Source organism: Podarcis vaucheri (assembly GCF_965113315.1).
Source record: "Podarcis vaucheri genome assembly, chromosome: 3".
NCBI lineage: Eukaryota > Metazoa > Chordata > Lepidosauria > Squamata > Lacertidae > Podarcis > Podarcis vaucheri.
In genome coordinates, this window is record NC_138761.1 from 101,468,514 (window position 1) to 101,487,344 (window position 18,831).

The 18,831-nt window shown below is 43.5% G+C and overlaps 1 protein-coding gene across 6 annotated transcripts in view; it reads left to right on the forward strand.

The window, feature by feature from the left end:
* Window positions 1-18,831, forward strand: part of ARHGEF10 (Rho guanine nucleotide exchange factor 10) — a 101,071-nt gene that overhangs the window by 44,720 nt on the left and 37,520 nt on the right. For all 6 annotated transcript variants that reach the window (XM_082215403.1, XM_082215402.1, XM_082215406.1 and 3 more), the window contains 4 exons: window positions 4,974-5,146; window positions 16,851-16,966; window positions 18,037-18,164; window positions 18,708-18,808. In XM_082215403.1, the coding sequence (XP_082071529.1) occupies window positions 4,974-5,146; window positions 16,851-16,966; window positions 18,037-18,164; window positions 18,708-18,808 (518 nt within the window). The remainder of the gene's footprint in view (window positions 1-4,973; window positions 5,147-16,850; window positions 16,967-18,036; window positions 18,165-18,707; window positions 18,809-18,831) is intronic.

An 18,831-nucleotide genomic window follows, 5' to 3' on the forward strand; every position in this document is an offset into this window, starting at 1 on the left:
TGGCAGCACTGTTTTGTCTTTTCTTTTTTTTTAATTGTGCTGATCACTGTGATGTTGAGGTGTTCCATGGGTTTGAGGAGATAAATAAAATACCTATGGGAGATATCAAAAAGCACCTCAAAATTGATTGCAAGCCATTGCAGGCACTGCATCCCATAAGCAGGGTATCACTTCCTTATCCCGGTACTCTGAAATCTTTGTGCCTTCTGCTTCCTCTATGTTTGTGGTTCAGAGAGATACGATCCCTCATAACCTTTCTCAAGAGTAGCCAAAATATGTAACTACAGAGAGTGCAACAAGTCCTCCTCTAGGCAGGTGAGCAGGGAGAGTGGCTTGGTTGCTGCTCCTGTTGCAGCTTAGCTGTGGGGTACCCTAAAGAGTGTGGGACACGGGTGGCGCTGTGGGTTAAACCACAGAGCCTAGGACTTGCGATCAGAAGGTCGGTGGTTCGAATCCCCGCGATGGGGTGAGCTCCCGTTGCTTGGTCCCTGCTCCTGCCAACCTAGCAGTTCGAAAGCACATCAAAGTGCAAGTAGATAAATAGGTACGGCTCCAGCGGGAAGATAAATGACATTTCCGTGCGCTGCTTTGGTTCGCCAGAAGCGGCTTAGTCATGCTGTCCACATAACCCAGAAGCTGTCCCTCGGCCAATAAAGCAAGATGAGTGCCGCAACTCCAGAGTTAGCCATGACTGGACCTAATAATGGTCAGGGGTCCCTTTACCTTTTAAGAGATCTTTACAGCTGTGAATCTTAGGTACACTTGAGAGTAAGCCCCAACTTAATTCAGTGATACTTATGTCTGAGTAAACATTCATAAAACAGGCTGCAAAAGTGCCTGGCTTGTTTGGGAGCCAGACTGTTAGTGTCAGATCTATGATTTTATAGTCAACTCAGAGCGGAGTTATAAACTATTAGTATACACTGCAGAAAAGGGGAGACTGTGTGTGTGTGTGTGCGCGCGCGCATCCATGCATGTGGGGGGCTGCATGATGTGCATGTTTGGTGTGTGTGTGTGTGTGTGTGTGTGTGTGTGTGAATTTCTAAGTTTTGTGAAGTGGCTACACACCGCTTTTCCATGTGGTTCTTGGTGGACTGGCCAAGGAGCAATGCTGCCCTAAGGCTGAAAATGTGGAGAATGTGGAGAGAGAGAGGATGCAGTTATGCTGAACAGAAACTGTGTTTCTGTAACTGTTACACATGACTTTTCTGTTCTGCTGATTCTGTGAATATGGGAAGGGACCCAGGTCAGTGAGAGTGCATACTTATTATGTAGAAGGTCTCTTGTTCAATATCCAACATCAAGGGATATCTGCTAGAACTGTGGCACTGGGTTAGATGGCTTGAGAATCTGGCCTAAATCACCTTGATTTCTGTTGTCCTTCAGATTGTTGTTGTTATTATATTTATACCCTGCCCACCTGCCTGGTTTTCCCCAGCCAGCAACTAGCAGGATAGTAAAAATACGAAAAAAATATCGAACATTAAAAACTTCACAGGGCTGCCTTCAAATGTTTTCAATAAAAGTTAGATACAGTGGTGCCCCGCAAGACGAAATTAATCCGTTCCGTGAGTCTCTTCGTCTAGCGGTTTTTTCGTCTTGCGAAGCAACCCTATTAGCGGATTAGTGCTATTAGCGGTTTAGCGGCTATTAAAGGCTTAGCGGCTATTAAAGGCTTAGCGGATTAGCGGCTAAAAGGCTATTAGCGGCTTAGCGGCTTAGAAAAAGGGGGGAGCGAAAAAAATCGGAACGCTCGCAAGACGTTTTCGTCTTGCGAAGCAAGCCCATAGGGAAAATCGTCTTGCAAAGCAGCTCAAAAACGGAAAACCCTTTCGTCTAGCGGGTTTTCCGTCTTGCGAGGCATTCGTCTTGCGGGGCACCACTGTAGTTGTTTATTTCTCCCTGTGTTCCACAGGGAAGGCACCACTACCGAGAAGGCCCTCTGCCTGGTTCCCTGTAACTTCACTTCTCGCAGTGAGGGAACCAGCAGAAGACCCTCGGAGGAGGACTTCAGCGTCTAGGCTGAACAATGGGGGTGGAGACGCTCCTTTAGGTACCGTATTTTTCGCCCTATAGGACGCACCGGCCCATGGGACGCACCTATTTTTTGGGGGGGGGGAATCAAGGGGGAAAAAATTATTTCCCCCCAGGTTTGCGCAGCCAACCCCAAGCTAGAAGAGGGAGACGGAGCACTTCGTCTCCCTCTTCTGCCTTCAGGGACAGCCTCCCAAGCCTCTGTGGGGCAGCGCACTCCGCTGCCCTGCAGAGGCTTTGCGCAACCATCCCCAAGCTAGAAGAGGGAGACGGAGTGCTCCGTCTCCCTCTTCTGCCTTCAGGGACAGCTTGGCCCACTATCCCGCAAGCTTGTGGGGCTGGCGGGGGGAGAAGCAGGCTTGCTTCTCCCCCCACCAGCCTCCTGATCAGGTCAGGGAATAGCGGGATGGCGGCGCTCCGCCATCCCCCTATCCCGCGAGCTTGTGGGGCTGGCGGGGAGAGAAGCAAGCTTGCTTCTCCCCCCACCAGCCTCCAGATCAGGTCGGGGAATAGCGGGATGGCAGCGCTCCGCCATCCCCCTATCCCCCGAGCTTGTGGGGCTGGCGGGGGGGAGAAGCAGGCCGGGGAATAGCGGGGTGGCGGCGCTCCGCCATCCCCCTATCCCCCGAACTTGTGGGGCTGCCGGGGGGGGGAGAAGCAAGCTTGCTTCTCTCCCCCCCCCCAGCCTCCAGATCAGCTCGGGGAATAGCGGGGTGGCGGCGCTGCGCCTCCCTGCTGTCCCCAGCTTTTGGGTGCAGGCTGCTGCCCACAAGCCTTGCGAGCCCGCGGGACATCCCGCCAGGCTCGCAAGACTTGGGATAGCTTCCTGAAGCCTGGAGAGCAAGAGGGGTCGGGGCGCACCGACCCCTCTCGCTCTCCAGGCTTCAGCGAAAGCCTGCATTCGCCCCATAGGACGCACCCAGATTTCCCCTTCATTTTTGGAGGGGGAAAAGTGCGTCCTATAGGGCGAAAAATACGGTATACTGTGCCAAGGCCACTTACTCTAACTCAAACTCTCATCACCCCTTGCAGACTTTTGGGAGATAATATGAGTTGCATTCCAGCAGCATTCTGGAGGATGCTGAGTTTGTTTAGACCTAACTCACTGTGAGCTGTTTGGCTTTTTCTGTGGGTGCGGATTAGAAAGTACCTTTTTGTTTGTAGATATTAACACTGTAATCATTTGTGTTTTGAATGTGGGAGATGTGGGACAGCTCTGTTTCAAGCTCTGGCATAGATTTTCCTGACATATACACATTCCATCTTTTAAAATAGGTCACCAATGCCCATCCTACAAATCCGATCAAATGGAGTGAGGATTGCAGAAGCTATTTGCATAATATAATTAGGCCATGATGCAGCAAATCTTTTTGCTCCATGTTTTGCAGATCACAGTTGGGCTCCTTCCCCCTTTTGTTTCTCCCATTGTTCACAAACAAGTGGACAAGTCACAGTGCATTATTCAAGCCCCATCTAGTGCTGCTAGGAATCGAGAGAGAGAGAGAGGATTGCATGAGGGCGTAGGTGGCACATATTTACAAATGTGGGCTGAGTTGGTCTCTCATCACAGAGAAGCGCTATTCAGCAGCATTCCTATGGCAACTGCAACATGTCCTCTGAATTTGACATATTGAAGAAAACAGGCCTGCCCTGTTTAAAAACCAGTTTAAAAATGCTAGAAGGAAAAAGGAACCTTCTCAACTTAAGCAAGCAATTCTGATCCAAGATTTCTCTAAATATAGTCATATGTGTTGTTAACAACTTTTAAGCATATTAAATCGCATCCAGACTGCCCTTCTGCAAATGGAAGGGGCTGAGGTTCAACAATATCTACTGGAGAGTAGTGTAGAAGGGATGATTGCCACTTCTAAGCTGCATTCTCATCGCCAAGTCGAATGTTGTTTGCAGGGTATGTCGTCCACCTCCAAGCATCTAGCACATTTTTTCCAGAAGCACAGGAGACTGTAGGAAGAAGGGAGAGCCAGCAAAAATTGCCTCCTTCCTACAGAGCATCCAATGGACAGAGTTCTGCCCACAGGTTGTTTAGATGCTGTTATCATTAATGGGGTTTATAATTTCTCCAACTTTCTCCTCTCCTTCCATCTGAAAATTTACGGTCTTGTTATGCGTTTGTGATTTAAAATGAAGGGTTGTTGTGGCTATTCTAATATTTCTCCTGTTCTACTGTGTGCCTGGTTTTTTCCTCTTGTGGGATTTTTTATGAACATATATATTTAATCTATCAGCCTTCATTCATATGCTTGTTCTTAGGGCCAGCCCTATCATAAGGCAGAATGAAGGTTGCTGCCTCAGGCAGCTGATTTTGGGTGTCATTGAAGTGTAGCAAACAGTTAAGTTACTTATTATCATTGTTATTATCAGGGAAGAAGAGAGTCACTTGTCAGAAACAAAAACTTGAGGTGGGGGTGGGATTCTAGTTGCTGGTTCGCCTCGCACAGCATAATGCCTTGGGCTGGTTCCGGCATATTCTAATGTAAATATCTATGCAAAGCATAAAAGCAATATGTAACCAAGGTCTCAGAATAGTTATACAAGGTGTTTCCTCAGAGCACTGTGTCCTAGGGGGAGAGTGAAGGGAAGCCTGCAAAACTGCCTTTTCCTTTTGCATGATATCATTTTATCCTTTAATTAGGAAAATAACTTTTCCTTTGGAACCCCCCCCCCCAAAGCAGCTTAAAAATAGTAGAACACCTTTAGGAGGAAAAAAAAATAAAGAAAAGTATATCAAAACATTTTCATGAGATTTTCAGTGCACTCAATAACCAAAAATAAAAGTGAACTTTGAGCACAAAACAAGACATTAAAAGCACTATATACAGTTTGGAGTTATCTACGCAGTTGAAAGTGTCTGCTGGAATTTAAATGTCTGCTAAAACATCTCTCATACTGTAAACTGTTCTCTTGTGGCCTTCTTTCAGTTCTTCCCATGAAAACAGTGGCATTGTGACTGGCGAAAGGTACTTACTAAAATGGAGTGTTCCCCTTGGGCATGTGGACGTTATAGAGTATGGGAGCAATGAAGGTCAAGATGAAAATTGCAGATTCCCTCCCCAACATTCCTCTGAGAATATTGCTGTTAATGCCAAGCCAAGTAAGTATCAGCTAGTATTTTCTTATGGCTACTCCTTTCTCATTGTTCATGAGTTGGTGGAGTGCTTTCCTTTATGACATTACCATACCACAAGTTATGCTTTTATGTTAATATTTGGAAGCATGGTTCCCCAGCTCTAATGTTTAGAAAGTGTGATCATCTTGGCGTAATTTGATATTATGCAACACTCCTATTGTGAAAACTACAAATACCCAGTCTGCCAAAGTTGAACTGGCAGCCACTGGTGAAGCTGATGTCTAGTGAGTAATACTGACATATTCTGAAATTTGTGTTCCAGTGTCAGTGGACTAAACACAGTTTTCAGACAATGGATTATTTGGATAAATAAGCACTTGGTTTGGTCACATTGATCTCAGATGACTAGAAGTTAGATGGGGTGGGGTATAGCGTCTCAGAAAATTACTGTGAGCTAAAAAAATGAGGACATTTTCATGTTGAGCAGATCTAGAGGTCTGTAAGTACTTCACATCTGCCACAACAAACATGTGTTTTATGTTATACCAGGCACCTTGTATGAAATCCACTCTTCCTGGTGTAGTTTAAAGTAGTCTACATTGTGTGTGCACTGCTTCATAGAAGCATTTGACAATACTGAGTGTGCCCCGTGCCCTATGACTTCTCAGTTGCAACTGTACCACCTGTATAATGTATTATCAACATGTTGTCTGGGTAAGACTCAGTGTTGGAATACTTCCACCAGATATGAAGGATTGTATCAACTGACTTTCCTACTCACCCATACGCTGGAAGCAGGCTCTTACAGGCTTTCTCATTTTAGGACTAAAACTTGGAGAGCCAACATCTTTCTTTTAAAAACAACAAACCTTCTTATACAAAGTGAACTAGTTTCTGTTAATTCTGGAAGAAATAAAGAACAAGCATTTATTTGCCTAGGCAGGCAAATTATGTGACCCATGAGAGCAGCAAAATAACCAGACTGTGATGGGATGGTAAAGGTAAAGGTACGCCTGCCCGTGCGGGCCAGTCGTGTCCGACTCTAGGGTTGTGCGCTCATCTCACTTAAGAGGCCGGGGGCCAGCGCTGTCTGGAGACACTTCCGGGTCACATGGCCAGCGTGATGAAGCTGCTCTGGCGAGCCAGCACCAGCGCAGCACACGGAAACGCTGTTTACCTTCCCGCTATAAAGCAGTACCTATTTGCACTTAAGGGTGCTTTTGAACTGCTAGGTGGGCAGGAGCTGGGACCAAAAGACGGGAGCTCACCCCGCCACGGGGATTCGAACCGCCGACCATACGATCGGCAAGTCCTAGGCACTGAGGCTTTACCCACAGCGCCACCCGCGTCCCTTGTGATGGGATGAAATCAGGCCAATTTTTTATTGACAGCAGCAGGCAGGGCAAGGGTGGGCATGGCATTGGATCCCAGGATCAGTTCATCATTCCACAAGCCCCATGTTGATGAAATGGATTAGCTGGGTTTGGATCGCTCCAAACATATACTATGGGACTCGGCCAGTGTTGACCCTTGCAAGCCAAGCAAGCAAGGTCTCACTGGGGAACCAGGGTGCAGATTCCAACCAGATACTGAACCCACGTTTAGGTTTGCCGTGGTCAATCCTCCCCTTGGGCCCCTTATGGGGGCTCCCTATACTATGTTGATCCTGCCCAATGCCATTTCTGCCATCATACAAAACAATGTTCTTCCGCCTAACAACGGAAAGCCATATTTTCACTGAGGGAAAACCAAGTGCCTATCAGGTTGAGAGGGGCGGGGAATCATTTCCAGCCCTGTCAACGTGACCCAAAATTGCTCTAACCCAAGGGCGGGTGGGTGGGCAGGAAGCTCTCAAAGCAAAATGTCCGTGAGCTCCAGGGGAAGCAGCCTTATATAGGGTTTCCTCTCCCCCTTTCAGCAAGGGATCACGGGGCAGATTTTTCTCATGAGCCCATCACGCATAGAAGATATTGCGCAAAACCATGCCCAGTATTTTGCTGCAATCTATGGGCCACAGCGCAGCCGGGCAAAGGCATCCCATGCTTATTGGGCACGCAACAGGGCTTTCAATCCTTCAACCCATCTTGTGCCACAGTTCTTTAAAGGTTGACCAGGTTTATTGACAAATGAGTACTAACTAATGTGGACAGCTTTTGGTTTCCATAGGAACATTGAGGATCAAACCAGATACCCCTTTGGTTTTCAACCCCCATCATGCATTGCTCACATTGAAAGTGCAAAATGTATAGAAAGGAAGTTATGCCGTTGACCCTGCCCTGGTGTTGCATGACTTTTCCTGCCCACAACATCCATGCATTTGTGTGGGTATCTGAGATAGGGGAACCTTCACACTTAAGTCTATGTCAGGCTTCCTCAAACTCGGCCTTCCAGATGTTTTGAGACTGCAATTCCCATCATCCCTGACCACTGGTCCTGCTAGCTAGAGATCATGGGAGTTGTAGGCCAAAAACATCTGGAGGGCCCAGGTTGAGGAAGCCTGGTCTATGTGATCCTGGAACTCTGGTGAGACATTGTTTTCAGCTGTGATTAACCGGGCACCAATGGAAGGTAACAAGCAGATATGAAGGAGTTGAAAAGGCACTCATAGGTCTATATAAATGGCTGTCTGCCTCCACAGATTTATCTAATCCTTTTAAAAAAGTTATTTGAAATTGTGGTGATGGTATTCCATCATGTGATAGTCAGTTTCTTACGTTAATTAAAGACTGTGTGAAGAATTACTTTCTTTTGTATCAGTCCCCAGTTTGCTGCTGATCTGCTTCATTGGCTGACCCTAAATATCTGTTGCTACGAAAGAGAATTTTTCCTCCACTTTTGCCATCTTGTTAGGCTTAACTCTTAAGGAAGTAAACAGCTTCATCGTTTACTTGTCCTTTTCTGTACCGTCTCCAGCTTGAACTGAGAATGGGAGACAGGAAATTGTTCTAATTGCATTTAAGAGTATTAAGTTCTTAAGGATTACCTCGTCTAAGACAGCTCAGGAAAAAATGTGTTTATATGTTTTATAAAAGTAACCTTAGTATGTAACAAACAACCTTGCTGTGAATTGTTAATTGATGGTGATTTGTGTCCTTGGCTTGAATCACCCATACAGTATTTGTCTATTTTCTCTTCAATAATCTCAACCCTACAAAATCATTTCTTTGTAGGGAGAGAAGTTGTTGCAATACCGTCCTTACACTGTCTGGCTTCTACAGCTTTACATTTCATTTTACCTTTGGTTAATTGTATCAAGTGATATGGCAAGATAATAGATTTTAGTTAGAACTGTGTTTTGAGGATTTTGAATACTTCTTTATCCCTCCTGTAAATATCACATAAAGAATGAAAAATTAAGCTGTAAGCTATATAAGAGGCCAGCTGGATACCATTTTATTTATAACATTTTTTGTTGTTTTTAAATACAGCAACTTATGCATATTTAACTTCTGCACATTCAGCTTTACACACTTGGCAAGAAAAAAGTTAAAAACAGGAAAGGGGTGTGGGCATGCAGGTAAAAAGACTTTGTCAATCTCACCCACCATTGAACCCAATGTGTTTTGACTATATGCAATTTTGGCTTCCGAAGCAATCCTCGGACTTACTATAATAACAACTTTCTTTACTTGAAATCCCACTGCTTCAGAAGGCTGTAGGAACTACTTCATACAGCTGCAACTGACCCTGTTGCTGTGCTTTGCAGTTTGTGTTCTGAGCCCCAGGCAGCTCTTTCGATGACATTTTCCTAAAGATCCTGGCCTAGGCATTTATAGATACCCTTCCATTCAGGTGGTACCGTGGCATCAGCCTCGCTTGTGGTACAAAACTGGTTGGCATACAAGGCGTTTGCTAGGCTTGGTCACATGGTTACTAGAGCACTGTAGTTTAGGGCATTTGCACTAAATAAAATCAATCAGCAGAGGAAGTGTGTTACATAATAGCCATCCAAATCCCAAACACTTTTTGGAAAAGTGAGCATCCCAAGGGTGGGAATTTCATAGTTTTGGTACAACCACGGGTATCACCATGGGTCCTGCCCTTCAGAAGATGGGGTTAATTGAGGGTAAGCTCATGTGGTCCTATATTATTGTATCATATCGATCATTCTATTCTATTCTATTATCTCTCATGTTTGGTTTCTATTACAAGGATTATAAATTATATGTAAATGTCTATCGAGCAAGTAGAAAGCAAATATTTGGTTTCTATAGAGGTTTACCTAGCAGAGCCTCATTGCTTCACCTTGGATCATCCTTATGGCTGGGGTGGTTTAGTAGCTTTTAATGACATTGGTTTCACACTTAGGGCTCAGAAGTAGCTGGCTTGATTTCAGCAGAAAGTGAGTAGAACTTAAAGCTGAGCTAGACAACATCCCTGTGAAGAGCAAGAGGAATGATTGTGACAAAATTGGCTTGGCTTGATTTTTAAAACACAAATCTGTAGGAACCATTAATACTGTCCTAACTAGCTGTGAAAAGAGCTTAATGTCTTAAATCCTCTTCTCCTGAAAGGAAAATAACTTGTTAACTCAAACGTCTCCTCTTTTTAACTGAAATAGGCTCTCTGTATGGAAATAACAAAAACATATTACTCCTGTTTTGGTTGCGCTTCAGGAATAATATATGCACTCAGAGATGTGGCAAAGATAGCAAGTGCGCTGCTCTGAATTATTTAAACTTCCAATATCATTTGTGGCAATGATGCAGACAGATGCTGTGATTAAGATTTTATTTTGGATTGGTTTTCCACTGTGTATTTTTGGATTTCTTTGTGTTACGGAGATGACAGGCAATTATCAAACATTTAAGGCATATATAGTATGATGGAACCTTCTTCTTTTTAATGGAAGCTCTACCATAGTCCTATAATAAGGGCTATAGTGGTTTCTTTCACTTTGCTTCTTAATACAACCCAACTGACCTTCTTAAAGCATGCCAGGATTTTACCACCAAACATATGGCTGCTTCTTTCCTGACCTCGGAACAGTTTGATATTTTTGTTGTACCGCAGTGCTTCTAGAGCAGTAGACTGGGATTTACCTGGGGTCTTGGGCCATTTTCAGGTGGGATTCATTGCCACATCCTGCTCACTTGTCTGCCCACTTCCTAGCTCTGCCATAGCCTTTTATTGGACCAATGTTTTGCATACTGAGTAAAAGTAGCCGGGGCCAGTGTTATATGGTCTCGGCGGCCACTCCCAGCCACCAGTCTAGCTGCTGCATTCTGGATTAATTGCAGTTTCCGAGTCACATTCAAAGGAAGCCCCATGTAGAGTCCATTGCAGTAGTCCAAGCGGGAGATAACTATAGCATGCACCACTCTGGCAAGACAGTCTGCAGGCAGGTAGGGTCTCAGCCTGCATACCAGATGGAGCTGGAAAGTGAAATAAAATATCTAATAATAAATACTTTAAAATGGGAATAGAAAGGGAAGGGATAATAGACAGAACTTGCTGCAGGAGGAAGAAGTAAATGTGAAGATTGAGCAGGAAAGTGGCAGGGTTTTTTGAGTGGGTAAATAAGGTGCAAGTTGAATGTGAAAGGAGAGCGGGAGAAGAAATTACAGGAGATAGGTAAAAATACCTTGGGGTCATAGTGGAGATGGCGACGCACTGTGCAACAGCCATGTAAAAGGCAAATTCCATGCTAGGATTAATTAGGAAAGGGGTTAAAATAAAAGTGCCAATATCATAATGCTACTGTACAAATAAATGATTATTATATTGTACACAACAGTTCTCATGATAAGATTGTATCTGCAGGAAACACTCTTCTGTAAAGCACAGTTGTGAGGTGATCCTTTTAGTATCCTGGTGCCAAGCTGCATATGGCTTGGTACACCAGAAACCAACACAGTGAACTTAACTTGACAGCTAAATGGCTTCCAGTGCAATTTTTTAAGCAGCTGTATAACATGGTGGCAACTGTCTGCCCCAGTGTGTCTGCATTTTGCTCTGGCTGTAGCTTCTGGGCTGACCTCAAGGGCAGCCCCACATACTTCACCATTGCAGGGATAAAATAGAAGTTAAATGTCAAAAGCAGGGGAGAAGAAATTGCAGAAGGTAAGTAAAAACCGTTCAAGAGGCATTTTGGAGAGAGGGGGAAATATAGAATTAACATCCTTAAGTATTTAGAGCCTCTGCGCCAGCGAATTACTTCTAAAATGAAGAGCTGAGCCAAAATACTTCCAGAACTCATGCCTGCATTTAATGTGAGGAAAGCTGAACTATGGCATCTGTAAATTAATACTCCCTGATGCCTGGCTTGTTTTTTATATGTATTCCATGTATATGTTCAAATTGGAACCTCTTTGCATTGTGAAATCTGCTTTATAGGTTTATCTGGAACCGCTGTGCTAAGCAAACTCCAGTTCTTCTCTTCTTCCTGCACCCAGTTTGTTTGTTCAACTGTTGTCTTGGGTGTTTGGGGGGGGGGCGGCATTGGGAAGCTTTTGGAGGTAGTCATGGAAACGGCAACCGTGCTAGTTCCAACTCAAAGTGAACGACAAGTGAAATGACTATTGTTGGGGGTGGTACAGATGTAAAGAGCTTTGCTTACATAACAGAAATGTGCAGGAAGTTTGTAGAGCAGCAGGAGCTATAAATAAAACTTGGCTGCTTTATCATTGGCTTTGACATTAATAATGAATCTGTAGAGCCAGGAGTTTGGTGATCAACATCTAAATCACCACTGAGGCTTTCTCTTTCTCATTTAGCTAAGCCTCTGGTGGATTTTTTGTTTGTTCCTTTTTCACAAACAGCACCAGGCTTTGTTTTTTAAAAATGTTTTTTTTTTAAGTGTATTTGAAGATACTTGATAAGGTGAAAAGCTGGAATTATCCTCTTGTTTGGCTGATTTGTGATATTGTACAATATAAGCCTTGATTTGGGGAAGGAGAAGGAAGAGAAGCATGCAAATTGACAAATCTGTATATACACTCGTAATAACTGTATTAATATTTTTTGACACTTGGAATGAAAATGAAATTAAAAAATTATCCAGAAAAACCCCTCCTTCCCCAAATAAAACTTTTAAGAGAGGATCGAAGGCTTCACTTTGTTTAATTGTTCTGGAGTACAGTAAAGTTAGTTGGTTTCCTTCTCTCTCCTGCTCTTTCCCTTAGTCCCCCTTCTCCACCTCCATCTTTATTTTGTTTTGAGGCAGGTTCTCAGGGAAACACAACCTTGTGTGTCCCTCTCCAAGTGTTCACTCAAACAGCCTTCTGCAAGAAGTAGAGATTTAATAAATAAATAATCAATGCAAATAAAATATGCAGTGTCGCAGTTGCCCCCAGTTCCCTACCAACTTCTGATCTACAATGTCCCTCTGGAGAAGAAGATATATCTTTCTCTCCACCCCTCCACTTTGGGATGAGTGATATCTCTATATGGTACCGTTTCCTTCTCTAATTTGTCCCTCCTTTCTCCTCTTTTGAAACACCCCGAGCAAGTTACCTGTGCTTGTCTGCCAATGAAGTTGACATATCTCCAGATTGTAAATAATTTTGGGTGGTGGGGTTTCAGCCGCTGCCTCTTTTAGCAGCTGTGAACCTCTCATCTGGACATGTCAAACCTCTCATCTGGACATTTCATCACTATTTGGCTGCTCACATTTAGGCAAAATCGAGATCTGTATTTGGGCTTTAAAGTTTGGGCCCAAATTTTATAGCAACATATAGTTGCTGTAGCTGCTGTTCCTTCTCTGTCGCACAGATTTAGAACAGCTGCATCTTTCCCCACCACCCACAACAGTAATTCTGTATTGTACTAAATTAGCTGTAGGCCTAATCTGGGTTTTTACAGCTATTCCTCACCCTTGCAGCCCTTCGTTCTTGCGTGTTTTTGTTCTGTTGCTTGATTACAGTACAAGCAGATGGCTCAGTAGGCAGAATCAAGACATGCACACTTGCCCGTGCAAGAACTGTAGCCGCCTTGTCGCATCATGCCCTACCATCCTTCACAGCATTATTCACGATTGACATCACCTTCAAGCACACAATTGACTTTGTGTTTCATCTCAAGAATACTGCATAATGTCAGGAAAGTCTTCTCTTCCTATGTTGTCTGTTGCATTGGGCGCATGAGTGTACTGAATGGTCAGATTAATTCACAGGAAGGCTGTGGTCAGATCTGGGCAAAAGGTCAAGTGCTATCTACTGATATCAAATGCTCCTAGGTCCTCAAGCATTATTCTTTCTTTAGAGGGTTTTAGTACTTCTGTTTCCAAGTTGCTTAGTTATCGGCTTTTGCAATTATTACATGTAAAGTAAAGGTAAAGGTACCCCTGACCGTTTGTCCGCAGACAGCTTCCAGGTCATGTGGCCAGCATGACTAAGCCGCTTCTGGTGAACCAGAGCAGCACACGGAAACGCCGTTTACCTTCCCGCTGGAGTGGTACCTATTTATCTACTCACACTTAGATGTGCTTTCGAACTGCTAGGTGGGCAGGAGCTGGGACTGAACAACAGGAGCTCACTCCATCACGGGGATTCAAACTGCCGACCTTCTGATCGGCAAGCCCTAAGCTTTGTGGTTTAGACCACAGCACCACACGCGTCCCTTTCCTATTACATGTAGGTGCAGCTATTAAATAGAGCAAGTGCCTGATAATGTCTTAAGGATAAAACAGGTGTTGTCACATAATTCTCCATGCAGAAGGGACACTAGTACCACCCCGCTGCTCACTGGAAACTTAAGGTAATATTTTTCCGACAATCTCACCTTTTTGGAAAAACCGTGTTCTCACCCCCTCCCCATCACATGCAAACACAAGGCTGTGTTATTATTTGACAGAACTGGAACATTGGAAAGGAAGTGAACTTTCACTTCTGGCGTTATTCTCCCTCCTCCAAGGTTTCTGTTTTGTTCTGAGAGAAACAAGCCACAAGCCAGGGTTCAGGCATCAGGAGAAACCTGGGACTCAGCTCCATCCCATCAGTCAAAATACAGTGTTTTAAATGTGTTGTGGCACCAGATGGTGCTACAGAGTTTGATCCTTTGGCAGTGTGATTTTGCATTGTGAGCTTTACAGTGCGTTTCCTGAAAACAGTTTTTGCTGGCTTGTTACCTGCAATTGACACAAGATAAGCTAAAGAGCTTAGTAAACAAGCTTTGTAGTAAATAATATATATGAGAGGACAGTATGTAAATGACTTAAAGCAGTGGTATACCTGTCCCCATCTGCATTTTTCCATTGGGAGGAGCGTAGAAAGAGGATGATGTTTTTCAGTTTGACAAACTACAAAGCTCGATGACTAAGCTCTTTAGCAACGAAACGTTGGATTACTGGAACGACGTCCGAGCACGGAACCACTGGTATATCACAAGTGGACTCTTTATTACTGCATTTGTAATTGTTCAAGATAAAAAATTATTTTGTAAAGAGAAGAAATGAGCACTGAACCACTGATATATTACAAGTCAACTCTCTATTTACTGTGTTTGCTATTATTTCAGATAAAACCTATTTGGGAAAGAAACTACTTTTGCCATTTTTATGGACGTTTGCTGTTTGTTTACAGAGAGTTGCCTTGGTGATATTATCTTGTGTCAGTTGCAGTAGTCATTGTATCACCACCCTGTTCGTTGACTTGTTACCTGGCAGTGCAGCAGGAGCAGGGGAGGTGAGGTGCAGAGAGAGAACATTTCAGAAATGTGCACTATAGCATGCTGCATGTTCACATTAAACTACAGTGGACCCCCTGGTTATGAATTTAATTCATTTCGGGGGTCTGTGTGCACCCCAAGAAATCAGTAACCATCGGCGCTGCTTCTGCGCACGTGTGCAACACAATAGTGCGCTTGTGCGCATGCGTGAGTGGCGAAACCCAGAAGAATACACTTCTGGGTTTGCCACTTTCGCAACCCAAAGATTACGTATCCAGAGCGGTATGTAACCCGAGGGTCCACTGTATTGTTTTTAGCTGTGGTTTCATGTGACATGTGAACCAGGCCAATATCATTTTTGGGGGATAGCTGCTTCCACTTCTCATGCTCCACTCTCCTGCCTCAGGAGTCTTCATAAAGGAGCAGCTGCCAGGGCACCTGTGAGACCTTTTTGTCAGGAGTTCAGCCTACACTTGAGTAGGACTCTGGCAGAGACACATGCCCAACTGGCATGTTCCCTTCCTCCTGGGCGATTGTTCAGGAGCTTCATAAGCTTTCTTCAGCCCGAAAACCACAGCAACCGATGCCAACCGACACCGGCACATATAGGAATCCGCAGAGTTTGCGCAGCATGTGCATGACAGACCTCAGCAACTCAGCATTTTGGCTAATCTACTTTATTTACATATAAACACACACAGAGCACTGCAACATGGCTCCCTCTCTCTCTAGCATCAGACAGCACAGAGAAAAAGAACAAAGGACAATAGTCCCACTTCACGGAACACAGTAACACAAAAATCCTGTCTTCGTCACTTCCCGCTCTTCCCATGTGAAAGACAACAACAGCATGACTGCAAGCATGGATCAGGAATTCTAACACTTTTGAGTCAAGCCTTCCTTCCCTCCTTTTTCTACTTCTAGCTTTTTGAAGCTAGAATTAATTAATTAATTAAGCCAGTGGCTTGAATTAATTAATTTTATAATGAATGATTTTAGAGTGTTGTTTGTGCTGTACTTTTGTACTGTTTTATTGTTGTTAGCCGCCCTGAGCCCGGCTTCGGCTGGGGAGGGCGGGATATAAATAAAATGTATTATTATTATTATTATTATTATTATTATTATTATTATTATTAATTGAGCTCATCAAACCTGGTGGGTTTTTTGTGAGTGGATTCTGTAACATGCCATTGACACAATAATAGTACAGTGGTGGAACAGTCATGCAGGACCTTCCGCACATTCTTTCTACCCTTTTAGCTGTTCTGAAACACTTGTCCAATGTTACTGCATTATTCTTGCCTGGAAGAGCACTCCTACACAACAAAAACCATACCAAACATTTGTGGTATATAAAGCTACCAGGATTTCATCAGGAAGTTGCAAGACATGCACTGGTTGGAAATGAAGCCGTATATCTGCCCTGCATCTTTTTCAGACAGAAGCAGGATGAGAAGTGAGATTGTGTATAACTGCCCCAACACCATCCTGAGCGTAATTCATCATGAAGGCACAATAAAAAGTCTGGAAGGTAAAAGTTAGGGTGGATGTGCTAGATAATGCCATCAGCTCTGTGGCTACTTTGAGATACTGTGAATTGATCTATTGGTTAAACGTTATGATAATTTTATTTTTATATATTTTGTGTGAACCCAGCGTTTTGCTTACTATTTTTGCAGTAGGCAGATGCCAAAGAAACAGGTCACCGTTTAGTTGAAAAAGCAGCATGTGATGGGAACTTAATCTGCAAGTCTCTTGCAATTACGCAGTTTCTCCTCACATTTTAATGTTTCTGGTACTTTAATGCATTAAGAATTGGCAGGGTTGTTGTCTGTGAGTATCCATGTAGCCTGGTTCTTCCACTAATCCATTCATTTTCAAATGTGGTTTAATCAGTATGCTTGTTGATTTTCAGCGGAGAATATCACAAACAAAAGGTACCCAATTTAACTCAGACTGTTTTGCAGGGGAATTTCCAGCGTAAGAGGAAAGTCTGTATTTTGTTAACGTGAATGAACTAAACCATTCTTCTTTGTAGCTGAAATAAAGGATGCTGTTCTTGTGTCTTTGTCCATAAAGCTAGCTGTGGCAACTCATACTGCATGTTTTCAATGTGTTTCAGACAAGCTTTATATGGGACCAGGGCAACTCTACCACGATTTGCAGAATCTATTACACGATTTGAATGTAGTTGGCCAAATCAGTCAACTAATAGGCAGTCTTAAAGGAAACTACCAGGTAATAATAACTCATAAAAGATTGAGTTGATTCTCAGATATGCTTTCCTGTTAGCTAAAGACGTTTTTGATCTGAAAGTGTGTGCCCAAGCACATATACTCTGTTCATACCCTTAATTAATTGGTTTACCATTAAATGGTTTAACTTCAGAGTTGTAAGCAGATTTTATATGCCTTACTGATCTTGTTTTACTCCGCTTCTCTGAAGTTTGAGTTGCAGCATATTCTCACCTTTTGGTTTGATGTGGAAGCACACCAAACTGCAAGTTGCAATTTATTTATTTTTAGGAAATATTGCCATTCAATGACGGTGCATGTCGGTGGTGTTATTGATAGTTAAGTTGTTTTAATACAAAACACTGTACTGTCTCACCACTTAAGCACTTAACCAAGACACTTAAAAAAATTATTTGGTTTTTCATTTGGCTGTTTGTTATACTTTGTGTATTTGTGAAAGCTCCCCTCAGACACAAATTACACATGATGGTTCCAGGTCGATGCCATCCCATTCAGGTCTGCCCTAATCACTTCTAAAATGGAAGGTGTAGTTGCAGTGCGGTACAAGGGATTGTGGGTGGCAATACTGATTCAATCACCTTGTTGTCACTCTTTCTCTGGAGAACCCAACTCCTAAATGCTTTGCTCTCAGCTTTTGCTACCTAGGTACTTGAGGGGGGGGGGATTATTTTTTCCATTGTAGATGTACTTAGGATGTAAGTACTTCCATTGTAGATGTACTTATTTCCCCAAGAAATAACTAATTGGGGAAATAATTAATTAAGAGCCCCATATGTGTGTCTTTTCAGAAAAGTTCCATTTGAGAGCTGGAGCAGTTGAAGGCAGAAAAGGGTTGCCTAAGACAGTTTCGTGCTCCAAATTGTGCTCCCTCCAAATATATTTTCCTTAGGGGTATTCATACTAACTAGGCATTAAGTCTTACTGCTTTTATTGTGGCTCAGGCTGCTAGTGTCTATCATGCTGAGCTAGGGGTGCTAGTGGTAGAGAGAAACAGAAGGATAAACTAAAAATAAACTTGGTGTTCTTCTTCTTTTCTTTTCCCCTTTCCGTCAGAATTTAAATCAATCAGTGGCACATGACTGGACCTCAGGTTTACAAAAGCTTATTTTGAAAAAAGAAGACGAAATCAGAGCTGCAGACCGCTGTAGGATTCAACTTCAGCTTCCAGGAAAGCAGGACAAGTTAGTAGTGATCTAGCGCTGTTTGCAAGGGTGTTGTTGCAGGGTAGCAGTAGCTGCTGCCAAGCACCCAGACTTGTAGGTTGTAGAGCCTCCACCCAGAACGGGCACTGTGGGAGAGGGAGAGTGTTCTCTTCCTTCTGAAGGCTGCTCCAGAGTTGTGATGGAAGAAGCAAGATGCAGTTGGGTTGTGAAGGAAATGCAGGTTCTGGTGGTAGGGGAGAGACCATGGCTGTGTACACGCATGGCAGTTAAAGTGGACTCGATGCATCCCATGTGTGCATGTTCTTCATGTCATCCATGTGACTTTGTCCTCATCTGAATGGCAGCCTGCACTCCCCTCTCCCACCCATTTAATTCCGATTTTCCCAATCTGCGAGCAATGGGGTAATGTTGAGAAAAGGTCCAACATAAAATTTCAAGTTACTCAACTGTGAGAATTTAGTTCATGTGACACGTATAACCTAGAAAGCCTTGTTTTCTTTCCACCAAGAGAATGGGTTGAAGCCCTTAGTTGTTGCTTTCTTTTTCTTTCCCCCCTAACAGATCAGGACGGCCTACTTTCTTTACAGCGGTGTTCAATACATTCACACCTGCCATCAAACAATCTTGGATCAATAATTTACAAATGGCTAAACTTGCTCTCGGTAAGATTTAGTTTTAGCATGCT